Source organism: Acipenser ruthenus, chromosome 31, assembly GCF_902713425.1.
Source record: "Acipenser ruthenus chromosome 31, fAciRut3.2 maternal haplotype, whole genome shotgun sequence".
In the NCBI taxonomy this organism is placed as follows: domain Eukaryota; kingdom Metazoa; phylum Chordata; class Actinopteri; order Acipenseriformes; family Acipenseridae; genus Acipenser; species Acipenser ruthenus.
The window spans coordinates 9,658,556-9,671,829 of record NC_081219.1 but is presented as its reverse complement, the minus strand read 5'-3'; the positions used below and the strand labels follow the sequence as shown (position 1 = coordinate 9,671,829).

The following is a 13,274-nucleotide window of genomic DNA, read 5'->3' as shown; positions in this document are numbered from 1 at the left end:
GAAAAGCTGTGTTGTAGGGAGGTTAATATATTTGGTGTGTTTTTTAAACCCCGCCCCCCCATTTTTCTTTTTATCTGAAGCTCCTGTTTCAATGGTGGTACCTGCGTGGATGGCATCAACACCTTCACCTGCTTGTGCCCTCCTGGCTTCACGGGCAGCTACTGCCAGCATGATATCAACGAGTGTGACTCCAACCCCTGTATTAATGGAGGGACCTGTCAAGACAGCTACGGCACTTACAAGTGTACCTGTCCCCAGGGCTACAATGGCTTGAACTGCCAGGTAACTTACCTGGGCTATGCTCTTCCTCGGTTATCCATCATTGAGCTTTTATTAAATAAACGCATGTTAAGAGAATCTTGAGACTGAGATGGATTAATGGCTCAATGGGAAACAAATTAGTCATGGGTCTTCAATTATAAAATACTTCAAGTTTTGTTGAACATCAGGTGTTAACCCTGTCCTCCTGCTTCCCCTCAGAGCCTGGTGCGCTGGTGTGACTCCTCCCCCTGTAAGAATGGAGGCACATGCTGGCAGACTGGCACCTCGTACCGCTGTGAGTGCAAGAGCGGCTGGACCGGCCTCTATTGTGACGTGCCCAGTGTCTCCTGTGAGGTGGCAGCTAAACAGCAAGGTCAGAGTCTACTGCTGCATTTAGACCATCTTTCTTTGGGTGTTTTTTTTTTCTGAACTGGCTCTGCTAGAATGTTTAAAATTATTTTCTCCTGCACATTGACACTCTTCAATCTCAATCTCTAGGTATTGACGTGCCTCAGCTGTGCAGGAACTCGGGCCAGTGTGTGGACACTGGCAACACCCATTACTGCAGGTGCCAGACTGGATACACGGGCAGCTACTGTGAGGAACAGGTGGACGAGTGCGCTCCAAATCCCTGCCAGAATGGAGCGACCTGCATAGACTACCTTGGTGGATACTCTTGTCAGGTAAGGAAAAACGGGCTATTCTACAGCAGAAAGTATTTTATGTAAAGCTTCCCAGCTACATGAACCCCAATAGTCTAATTACTTCTCCTATCCTGCCTCAGCACTAGTTAAATGCTTGACTGTTAATCTTGTATTTTTGTTTGTAGTGTTGCAACTGCTTGCTAAGCATAACAAACTAAATGCTGGTAAAGGCTTCCTGTCGCTTGTTTTATGTCCAATATTGATTGATTGCTTTCTTTGTTTTTGTAGTGCGTGCCGGGATACCAGGGATTTAACTGTTCTGAGGAGAGCAACGAGTGCCTTTCCCAACCCTGTATGAACGGAGGCACCTGCATTGACCTCATTAATACCTACAAGTGCTCCTGCCCACGGGGAACCCAAGGTACATTAACTGCTTGCCTTGGAGAATTTTAACAATAGTTTGTTACAATTTAATTGGCGTTTGAGACTTCTCCATCACTTAGTAACCTTGGAAGAATCGTACTGCTTCATGTTATGGAAATGTCTCTAGCATTAATAAGCCTGATGCACAGAATGCAGGTCATTGCTGGTCCCTCAATGCCATTTACTTTCCTTCCCTCCCCAGGTGTGCACTGCGAGATCAATGTGGACGACTGCAACCCGTTTGTCGATCCAGTCACGTTGGAACCCAAGTGTTTCAACAACGGCAAGTGTATAGACAGAGTGGGAGGATACCACTGCATCTGCCTGGCAGGCTTTGTGGGTGAGCACTGCGAAGGGGACGTCAACGAGTGTCTGTCCAACCCCTGTGACCCCCGTGGCACCCAGAACTGCATCCAGCTCATCAACAACTACCGCTGTGAGTGCCGCACTGGCTTCACAGGTAAGAAATGCTTTTAAAATGAACATTCAGGATGCAGAGTCGGTTTTGGGTCCTGCTCATTCTCTGCCTTCACTCCATATTTAAACGCTGTCTTGCTTGTGGCAGGCCGGCGTTGTGACGCGGTGTTTGACGGCTGCAAGGGGAAGCCATGCCGGAACGGAGGAACCTGTGCTGTGGCCAGCAATACACCTAATGGATTCATATGCAGATGTCCTCCTGTAAGTATATTGGACATTATAGTTAAAAAGCATATAATTAACTTAAGCAACATAAAGAAATAACTTGAATAACCTTTTGTATTTTATTTCACAGGGTTTCGACGGGTCCACCTGTGAATACGACTCCCGCACCTGTGGCAGCCTACGCTGCCAGAACGGAGGGAAGTGCATCAATGGCCCTAATGCCCCCAGATGCGTCTGCCCGTCCGAGTTCACCGGCCCGGAGTGCCAGTATCCCGTCAACAGCCCCTGCAATTCCAACCCCTGCTACAACGGTGGCACCTGCAAGTTCTTCCAGGAGGCCCCCTTCTACCAGTGTACCTGCCCCACCAACTTCAACGGGCTCTGGTGCCACATCCTGGATTACAAGTTCCCTGGCGGGATGGGCGTAGACATCACCCCACCCCCTGAGATCACGGAGCGTTGTGAGAACCCAGAGTGTGAGGCGCGCAAGGGCAACAAGATCTGTGACCGAGTCTGCAATAACCACGCCTGCGGCTGGGATGGGGGAGACTGCTCCCTCAACTTCAATGACCCTTGGAAGAACTGCACCCAGTCCCTGCAGTGCTGGCGCTACTTCAACGATGGCAAGTGTGACGAGCAGTGCAACAACCCTGGCTGCCTCTACGATGGCTTTGATTGTCAAAACCTGGACAGCCAGTGCAAGTAAGTACAGCCACACATGTTTCATAGACAATCCAGCTGCACTGCAGTTACTAAAAGCAGCAATTGGGCTATGTTCAAGCAGTACAGGTTCCAGTTGTCTTAAATTGATTAGCTGCTGAAATCAACATGCACCACCATGAGCAGGTGCCAGTTTAGCTTAACAGGCTGCATCATGTGGTCCAATTGCTGCTACCAGATCATTTATGTGAGTCATTGCAAGAAGCAACTTTTTTAAAAACACAGGTTTGGGTGCAAGACCAATATTTTTGAAAGAATTAAAACAGAAGTATAAATCTTTGCGGGGGGGGGGGGGGGGGGTAGGTTTTTCAAGAGGAGGAATTGAAAAACACATATAACAGATGTAATTTCATAATTGGTTTCTCTGACTTCCTCTGATGGGCAATGCTGACCTCTTTCCTGAATGATGCTTAATTCTGAGTTTACCGATATTACCCCCTCCTATGCTGACCCACAGTCTTCATTCTCCAATGCCCATTTGCGTGCTGTGTTAACAAACTTTTGGTTTCCTTCCAGCCCCCTGTATGATCAGTATTGTAAAGACCACTACGCGGATGGGCACTGTGACCAAGGCTGCAACAACGCAGAGTGCGAATGGGACGGTCTGGATTGCACCAGCTCGCCAGAGAAGCTAGCAGTCGGCAGGCTGGTACTGGTGGTGCAGATCCCTCCAGAGCAGCTCAAGAACAACTCATTTGGGTTCCTGCGGGAGCTCAGCCGGGTGCTGCACACCAACGTGGTCTTCCGCAAGGATGAGAGTGGCGAGTCCATGATCTACCCTTACTACGGCAGCGAGCAGGAGCTCAAGAAGCACAACATCAAGAGGTCCTCAGGCAGCTGGGCAGAGATTCCAAGCAACGTCTTCAACAAGATGAAGAAGTCCATGTACACCGTGGTGAATGCCAGGAAGCGCCGGGAGCTGGACCAGATGCAGATCAAGGGGTGAGTCTGGAGGCAGGCTGCTGGACTTGGTTGGCCTTGGCCCTGCATAGCTGCGGTGCAGCTTTGATTATTTAATGATTCCAAAGGCTTTAGCATTTGTGCTTATTCCGAGACCAATATACGTTGTATGGTATGTAAATGTACCTAATTTATCTGTAACATAAAACACTTATTTTATAATAGTTTCATACAGTTTGAGTAGCAAAAGTGACTAACCACGAGACGAATTTTGATCAATGCATTAGCTGAAACCGTTTTCTTATTCAATCATATATAGAAGACATTGCAAGACAAGGTTTCATAAACAAATATAGATCCCAATAGGACAGTGTATATATAATTGTCTTTTACATTTTTTTAGGTCAGTGGTTTATTTGGAGATTGATAACCGACAGTGCTATCAGCAATCTACAGAATGCTTCCAAAGTGCAACCGACGTGGCAGCCTTCCTCGGTGCTCTGGCTTCCAGTGGCAATCTGAATGTTCCCTACATCATCGAGGCAGTTACCAGTAAGTCCAGATACACTTCCACTAATCGCTGCCCCAGTCTTGTACACGCCCCATACCGCTCACCGTTTATTTAGTTCTGCATTACTGATATTTAAAATGTTCTTAATGAAAATAAGTCACATTGTGCTGCAATATATATTCTGCCTATTCTAACAAAAGACAAAAATAAATAAATAATACTTTCCATTTTCTATATAAGGGCTCAAAACTGCAGGCACCAAAATGGTTAATTAAAGTAAATCAAAGCCCTCCATTGTGGAAAGGGGATACTGCAACCTTAACCTTGTTGAATGTAATACTGGGATTTAATGTCTCTCTGAGGGTTTAGTGGTGAGAGTTTATCATTTCAAAATCATTAGGAAAAAAAAAAATTGATCGGGAGTGTGCTAGAAGTTGGGAGTCTTTGTTATCTTGAAAATCCTAATAAATCCATGGTCTTTACAGCTTAAAGCGCGTGCAGTAATTTGAAGTTCATTAATCCCTTTTTCTTAAAGAAGAAATGGGGAAGTTGTCTCTCGGTACACTGGGCTGAAAGGGAAGGAGACATTTTTTGTGTGTTTTTGGTTGGTTAGCAATTCTGATTTATTAGCGAATGAAACAACTTTGTTTTACAAATGATTAGCTCCTTGGTTCCTGTATAGAAACCCAATGCCTCGCTCCAGCTGCGATTTGCAGGTGTCGGGCATCGTGGATCCTGATTTTGAGAATGTGCCTCTCTCCTCTTGCAGGCGAGAACACAGAGGAGCAGAAGAGGTCGGAGCTGTACCCCATGTATGTGGTGGTGTGCGCGCTGGCCTTCCTGGCTTGCATCGGCGTGGGGGTGCTGGTGTCCCGCAAGAGGCGCAGGGAGCACGGGCAGCTCTGGTTCCCCGAGGGCTTCAAAGTGACGGAACCCAGCAAGAAGAAGCGGCGTGAGCCGGTGGGAGAGGACTCGGTTGGATTAAAGTAAGTGATCATCGCGGCTTAAACCATCTCGCGAACGTTCCTGGGCACCTCTGATTTTAAGAAGAGCTGAATATGTTTGATCATTGGATGTAAAGGTATTTTTTAAGATGAAATGTAGAGATGTACTATTTGTTTTACGTATTGGACTGCTGTGCAGATTTGCTGCTAGGTACATGTAAAAATAGATAAGTATACACAGTACATCACTTTAAAATGCTTTGCCTGTCTTTTTTTTTTTTTAAAGGCCATTGAAAATTGCTTCGGATTTATCGCTGATGGATGATAATCAGAATGAATGGGGAGACGAAGAGCCCTCGGACACCAAGCGATTCCGAGTAAGGCTTTCATTATTTGAATCCAGCTTGCTGGTCACACCAAAGAAGAAAATACTTTTAAAACACAAGGAAAGAAGTTATTGGAATTTGTATGGCATTTTGAGAAGCGGCATATTTTTTACAAAGGTTGCTTCTTTAGATATGAATAAAGGATTGCATTTGGGATTTCTAACGTGAACTTGTTTGCTTGGCTAGTTTGAAGAGCAGGCGATGCTGGACCTGGACGATCAGTCGGACCACAGGCAGTGGACTCAGCAGCACCTGGATGCAGCTGACATTCGCATCCCCTCAATAGCTCCGACTCCTCCACAGGGAGAGATCGACATCGACTGCATGGATGTCAACGTCAGGGGGCCAGGTACAGGAAACCAGTTTATATTACCTATTTCCCAACCCTTTTAAAGTGTCTCTATTGGCGTGATAACTACAGAGTAGCTTTAATACCTGAATGCCCAGCAATATTGGAACTGCACTAGATCTAATGTAACATACAGACAGCGCAATGGCTTTGGAACTAATAATAAACAGCGTTGGGAAGGATCTATTGGCGTATCCTAATATTAATAACAAACTTGAGATCAGGAATATGCCTTTTACTGCAGCTTGTGTGTGTGTGTTCAGTGAGCAGGAGGTGTAAGCTAAGGGAATTCTTGAGGGGGAAATGTGCAGCAATTTAAGGCAGAATACTGAGAGTTGAAGGCTTTAATTTAATATCTGATAGATTACAGTTTGATTACACAAGGACAACACAAATGTTCATAATTTAAGATGTCCACAGGGGTTTGATGTAATGCTAACTTTTTTTTTGTTTTGTTTGTTTGTTGTCTTGCTTTAGATGGGTTCACTCCCCTAATGATCGCGTCCTGCAGCGGTGGGGGGCTGGAGACTGGAAACAGCGAGGAGGAAGAGGACGCCTCTGCCAATGTGATCTCTGACTTCATCTACCAAGGTGCCATCCTGCACAATCAAACCGACCGAACCGGGGAGACGGCACTCCACTTGGCAGCCCGCTACGCCCGCTCGGACGCAGCCAAGCGCCTCCTGGAGGCCAGCGCTGATGCCAACACCCAAGACAACATGGGCAGGACACCTCTGCACGCTGCCGTGGCTGCTGATGCTCAGGGAGTCTTCCAGGTAGATCTCAATCCATTATATAACAGATTGATATTGCAAGACACATCTATCTTTCCTTTCTCCCAGAATAGTGTTTTTTAACCACCCATATTTCTTGGGCATAGCTTGCTGTCCTTGGTAACATGAATCATTTGGCTTCCTCCCCAGATCCTGATTAGGAACAGAGCGACAGACTTGGATGCCCGCATGCACGATGGCACCACTCCCCTCATCCTGGCAGCTCGTCTGGCAGTCGAAGGCATGGTGGAAGAGCTGATCAACTGTCACGCAGACGTCAACGCAATTGACGACTTTGGTATGCTCCTGTTCCTTCTCTTTCTTCGAGGATGGAAATGCCTCAATTGCTCTGGTTTTGAACTTGGGAATTCATTTTGTTTACTTTTTTGTTTTCAGGCAAGTCTGCTTTGCACTGGGCTGCAGCTGTGAACAATGTGGAGGCTGCGATGGTGCTGCTGAAGAATGGAGCCAATAAGGATATGCAGAACAATAAGGTAAAAATTTGCAAAGGTGTTATTGAATAGCAGTTTTGTGGTAAATGAGTGCATTGATTTTAATTGTGGATTCTTGAGAATCTATCAATAGTAATTACATTCTATATCGGTATGGAAAAAGCTTGTGTTTAACTATTACTTAAATGTTTTCTTTCATTTAAGGAGTAGCTATCTTGGGAAAAGGGAGGTCCCTTGCATGTTGCTTATCATCCTCTTGGTTCAAAGCATACGACTTTCACAGTGTGTTTTTTTTATTTTTTATAAATCAATAAAAGAAAGAAATATCAATGTTGTACTCTCTGCTTTTAGTTTTATGCAGTAAACATATATATTTTCTGTGTTCTCTTCACAGGAGGAAACACCTTTGTTCCTTGCTGCCAGAGAAGGAAGCTATGAGACTGCCAAAGTCCTGCTGGATCACTTCGCCAATCGGGAAATCACTGACCACATGGACCGTCTCCCTCGGGACATCGCGCAGGACCGCATGCACCATGACATTGTACGCCTGCTGGACGAGTACAACCTGGTGAGGAGCCCCCCCATGCACAACGGCCACATTGGAGCCACCCTCTCCCCGACTCTCTGCTCGCCCAACAGCTACCTGGGGAACATGAAGTCGGTGCAGGGCAAGAAAGCCAGAAAGCCAAGCACCAAGGGCATGAGCTGCAATGGCAAAGATGCCAAAGACATCAAGGCGAGAAGGAAGAAGTCCCAAGATGGGAAAGGCAGTCTAATGGACAGCTCGGCTGTGCTGTCGCCAGTGGATTCCCTCGAGTCTCCTCATGGGTACATGTCGGATGTGGCTTCCCCACGCATGATGACCTCTCCCTTCCAGCAGTCCCCTTCCATGCCCCTCAACCATCTTCAGGGCTTGTCTGATGCCCACATTGGTGTAAACCACCTGGGCATGACTGGGAAACAGGATATGTCCATGGGCAGCTCCAATCGGATGTTTGAGTCTGTGCCGCCACGACTCTCGCACCTTCCTGTGTCCACTCCCAACAGCACTGTTCTGAGCAATGGTTCCATTAGCTTCACTATGGGTGGGGGGCCCACCATGAATGGCCAGTGCGACTGGATGTCCAGGATGCAAGCTCCCATGGGGCAGAACCAGTTCAATCCCATGAGGAGCAACAGCCAGGGCAGCATGCACCCGGTCAACCAAACCCTGCAGCATAGTATGATGACCTCCTTGCACAACGGGCTTCCCACCACCACCTTGTCCCAGATGATGAGCTACCAAGGGATGCAAAATACGATGCTTGCCAGCCAGCCTCATTTAATGCAGACGCAGCAGATCCAACAAATGCAACATCAGCAGAACCTGCAGCAGCAGTTACAGCAGCAGCAAAGCATGCAACTGCAGCACCAGAACTCCAATACTGCCACCAACGGTCACACTATTGGCCAGAACTTCATTGCTGGTGACCTGAGCCAGTCGGATCTACAGCAGCTGTCTGGCACTACCATGCCGATCCACACCATACTGCCACAAGAGACCCAGATCCTTCCCTCATCCCTCAGCCAACCCATGCCCACCACCCAGTTCCTCACCCCTCCCTCCCAGCACAGCTACTCTTCCCCATTGGACAATACCCCCAACCACCAGCTCCAGGTGCCAGACCACCCCTTTCTGACTCCTTCTCCAGAATCCCCGGACCAGTGGTCAAGCTCCTCCCCACATTCCATGTCTGATTGGTCAGAAGGCATCTCCAGCCCGCCCACAAGTATGCAGTCACAAATGGGACACATTCCAGACCAATTTAAATGAAGGGCAGAGTGAGGAATAAAACCACAGGGATTTTGTATTCTGATTCTTGTAGGAGCACACTTTAGAAAAAAAGACACTGGTTGAGACGGAAGGATCCTTTTTTTAAAATATGGTTTTTTACTAATGAGCAGAATCACATTCTATTCACCTTTTTGTATTTATTTATGTACTTTTTTATTTTACATGGGGGGGGGGGGCTTGTGGGCACTGCCTTGTTTATTTATACATTTTAATTGTTCTTTGTGTTAAAGAAATCACAGGAATTGTTTAGGTCTGGCAGTTGTAATCCTGGTGGAAAAACAGATGTAGTGTTTTTTTTTTTTTGCTTTGTTAATGCTTTTCGCTGCAGCATAAGCAACGATTTGTGATTTTATGGAAACACAGGTTTATTTATTGGTGTCTTAAAATGTTACTTATCTAATTTGATTGTACACCAAATTGTATTTTAAACCGTACTACTGTAATTTTGTGTAAAAAAAGAAAACATTTAATCTTGTTTTAAGTTTCAGTATTATGTAGATGTATTTGTTTTAACAGAAATTTAGTATTTTAAACGCAGACTTTATTTTTTGATGCAGGGCCATTTTTAATTTTTTTTTTTTTGTAATAAACAATGACTTTATAGAACCATAATCTATAAGCTAAAAGTCTAATGCATCGATGCTGCCAAAAGAAAGACTATCGAGAAAAAATTATAGAATCTGAACTCTGTCTTACAATATCTGTACCTGTGAAGATTGCCCAGAAAACTGCCATCGGATTGCATAGAATGTTCTGTTAATGAATGTGTCCAGCCGCAGCAGTGGAAATGTTCAAGTAAGTTAATAGAGGAAGAAAAAGGATCATTTCTCGTATGCCTTCCTTTTTCGATCCCACATGGTGTATTACAGTAAGATCGTGGAATTGAATTCACCCTATGGGTTTAATGCATTCAACAAGCCCAGTCTCCCAAGTGGAAGACTAGCAAGAGCTGTGGTATAATGAATGTAACAACAGATGCAAATGAGTTGCCCACCTAACCAACCAGAATGCACTGGAGATGTATGTCTTTTGTATACTCAAATTAAATAAGGGGTTTAATGTAAGATCTGCACATTTGTACCACCATTTGTACAGTTTAGATTTAAACCCATAGCTTTTTTTAACGCTGGTTGTCAAGTGGCTGAGACGCGAGATGCAAAAGGATAGATTTTCCTGATGCATCTCTTAAAGTTTTGAACGACAGTAATTACATGTTTGAAATAAAAAGCCTGTGGCAGGTATTGAATGTGTAAATAAGGTGTATTTTTAAATAAGCAGGATTTTGTTTAAAAAAATCTGCTTTGGTGAATGAGTCTTAAGCATGTTATGTTAGAGGAGTCACAATGTTGTGTCCAGGGATCGGTCCAGAAATCCTAACTACTTACAGTACGTTCCACAGAAGCAACCAGGGTATAGTGGTGTTTATATAAATATAGTGGGGATTTGAGGTCCCTATAGATAAGATGAATTAAATATAAATGCTTTTATAATTATTTATTGATAATCCACACTGTATCCTGGGATTTGGAGTACGATATTAAGATTCATTTTTTAAGTGAAAACCCTGAATTTTTGTTTTACCCATCTCTTGCAATATTGTGACATCCCTAAGGCTTCTGATGAACATCGGGTGGTGTCAGTACTTGCTGTCATGTTTTATAAACTAGAGGGTAGTTTACAAAGGAAAAAAAAATAATCTGTAATGGGGGAGAAAAAGTGGCCTACCTGCAAAATTGTAGTTTTGCAAAAAAAATAAAAAATAGAACAAAAAAAAAAAAGTATTTTCTGTTACCTGATTTGTAAACAATTGTTTCTTGATAAAATAAATGGTGCTGTCAGGCATCTAGATTTTACTAAAACTTACCTGAAGCATTTTATTTATTTATTTATTTTATTTATTTATTTTTTAATGTCATTACAACACACAATGAAAGTATACACGACATACACAATGTTATTAAATGAACACTTGAATGCTGAACAGTATTGTATACTAGATACACAGCATAGCTAAACATCAAGGATATACAGCAGTGTGCATGATTTTAATCATTTCAACAGTACATCTTCAAATAGACAAATTCATTACTGCAAATATACCCTACTGTCAGTTTCATTGTAAATATTTCATTTGTGGCCATCAATTCTAGACACATTTCCCATCTTTTAGACCCTTCTCCATTTTGCACTAGATAAAACTCTGCTCAATGAATGATCAGAGGGCTTGATCTACTGCCAAGAACACTTGCAATCTCGGTTCACAACATTCACTTTGGAGGCTTTGACCAAAGAGAAATATTACATGTTACAAGAAGACAAGCAAATACTTCATCTTTTTTTATTAAAAAGATAACTGCCATTTTTAAAAAATAATTTTAAATGAATAAATATATTGTTTTTGTTTTAAAAGATGTGAAGTGGCAGCTGGTCATCTTGTTACAAGATGAAACAATAAAAACTTTATTGTGTGAATTAAAATGTCCACCGCTGTACTTCCTGTTTGCTGTGAAGTGCTGATATCCCCATTGTCACAGCCTTTCCTTCCTTGGCTGATGACAAAAACAGAACCCTCCCCCAACAAGGGAGACAATACATTCTGCTCTGGGAAATGAAAAGTTCCATGGTTAAAGAACAGATCTGCTTTTAAGCTGAGGGAACACAAAGCCACTTTGTGGCTTGGAACTTGGTTTCAGGAGATTAGGTTTCAGAGCACTTTGGGGTTGATACAGAAAAGTTGCCTCAAACTAGGTCTCCCGGTCTGGAACCAGGTTTCAAGCCACTGTTCCTGAAAGTGACTATGTTCCCTCATGCCCCTGGGGATACTCTATTTTTGTTCACAAAAACTCCCATTTCTGTTTGTTTATTATTTCAATGTTCAGCAATACTTCTAACTTGCAGATATAAAAATATACAATTGCAATTTCATAAAAGAACATGATGGTGAATGAATGCTCATATAGTCCTCATTGTGCAACATTTCCATACTACAATAACTTGAGTACATTTTCACAAAGATTACTGAAACGTATGAGCAAGCCAGATGGTCAAAATACCTATTGAATAGCAGTTGGGTGTCAAGTTTCTAAGCGACTTTACAATCAGAACCACACTTGCAGCCAAATCTAGCGCAGTGTTCTTGAACATCCTATGACTGCTTGCTTTAATGTTGTGAATTGTGACTGTCCAACGCCTTGTAATTTCAGTTTGACTTTCGTGAACAAAACCCTTGCTCGCTGCCACAGGTCCATAGTAACTGACAGGAACAGATTTCAGAAACGTCTCTGGCTGAAGATGAAAGCAGTGTGGCAAACATAACTCTGCCTATAATTCACACTTGCACAGGAAAGTGGTTTCACATCTCTTTCCTTGAGCTCATGGAAAAGGTCAGACAGGAATGCCTCCATGACACAATATTCTGAAAGAACTGCTCAGAGAAACCAATCTTTCCACCACACCTTTCAGATAATGCACGGATTGCGTGTGCACCAATGTCCTGGGCCTGTAGTCTGTAACACAACATATATACAGTAGGAGTCAATAACGGAAGAGTACATGTCATCATTTTCTTGTGCATCATTCCTGTTCATATGTAATATAATGTTCATTTTTCACACACACTTTTGTGCCCGTGGGCAGAGCCTCACTTGTCTAATGCATGTTATATGCATATGGAATCCCTGACATGTTTTCTGTTTAAAAGCTACATATCCTATTTCAGTCATAATGTGCAAGGTGCTTGGTTGGCAGGTGCTTCTGTAACCAAAACTGATCAAACTACTGACGTTTTACGAGGACTAATCTCTAATGGGCTCTACAGAGCCTTCTGCTGCAGATTTCAACACCCGAAGGTAATCGCTAACGAATAATCAAGTATCAGAACATTTAAATGCAGATTTGTCACATCGAATTAGCTTCCCATGATGGCTATAGTACATCTTATCAACTGTGTGTGGCAGAGAATCCTTTTTCATATAGATGTCTTATCACTTCCAACCTCATGTTGATTGACTAGTTTTAACTAAGCTTGGGCCAGGGGTATATCAAGAATTGAAAACTCACTGAATTCACAGTGTTGTCTACATCGTACACAAAATTGTTTCTTTATCTCTCGCAAACATCCTAATTGCAACTTCAACAAGCAGCAAGTTATGAATCTCAAGTGTGAAACACATTCAGGCACATAATTACAAATATGCATTTCGGTTCAATTTCATTAGGAAGTTTAAAAATGTCACACATTAAATCAACCAGCAGTTCTAGATGGAAATGAAAATTCTTTTGAAAAGTTCAACAAAGCTGATGATTAGTTTTGTACTTTTTGAGGTGCATGCACATATGCAAAGCTGCACTTTCTAAATTATTAAGGGAAACAGTATCGATACAACTGAAATAAATCTGCGAATCAGTTCCCTAAAATATATATATATTTTAAACT

At 43.2% G+C, this 13,274-nt stretch overlaps 1 protein-coding gene across 1 annotated transcript in view; it reads left to right on the top strand.

Annotated features, from left to right (window-relative positions):
• Positions 1-10,702, top strand: part of LOC131702938 (neurogenic locus notch homolog protein 1-like) — a 35,143-nt gene extending 24,441 nt beyond the window's left edge. The window contains exons 19-34 of the mRNA XM_059005697.1: positions 81-282; positions 481-634; positions 760-944; positions 1,194-1,326; positions 1,531-1,788; positions 1,894-2,006; positions 2,101-2,672; positions 3,207-3,632; positions 3,994-4,142; positions 4,871-5,087; positions 5,332-5,422; positions 5,618-5,780; positions 6,258-6,556; positions 6,704-6,851; positions 6,950-7,047; positions 7,400-10,702. Coding sequence (XP_058861680.1) covers positions 81-282; positions 481-634; positions 760-944; positions 1,194-1,326; positions 1,531-1,788; positions 1,894-2,006; positions 2,101-2,672; positions 3,207-3,632; positions 3,994-4,142; positions 4,871-5,087; positions 5,332-5,422; positions 5,618-5,780; positions 6,258-6,556; positions 6,704-6,851; positions 6,950-7,047; positions 7,400-8,818 — 4,627 coding nt within the window. The 3' untranslated portion in view covers positions 8,819-10,702. The remainder of the gene's footprint in view (positions 1-80; positions 283-480; positions 635-759; positions 945-1,193; positions 1,327-1,530; positions 1,789-1,893; positions 2,007-2,100; positions 2,673-3,206; positions 3,633-3,993; positions 4,143-4,870; positions 5,088-5,331; positions 5,423-5,617; positions 5,781-6,257; positions 6,557-6,703; positions 6,852-6,949; positions 7,048-7,399) is intronic.
• The last annotated feature ends 2,572 nt before the right edge of the window (positions 10,703-13,274 follow it).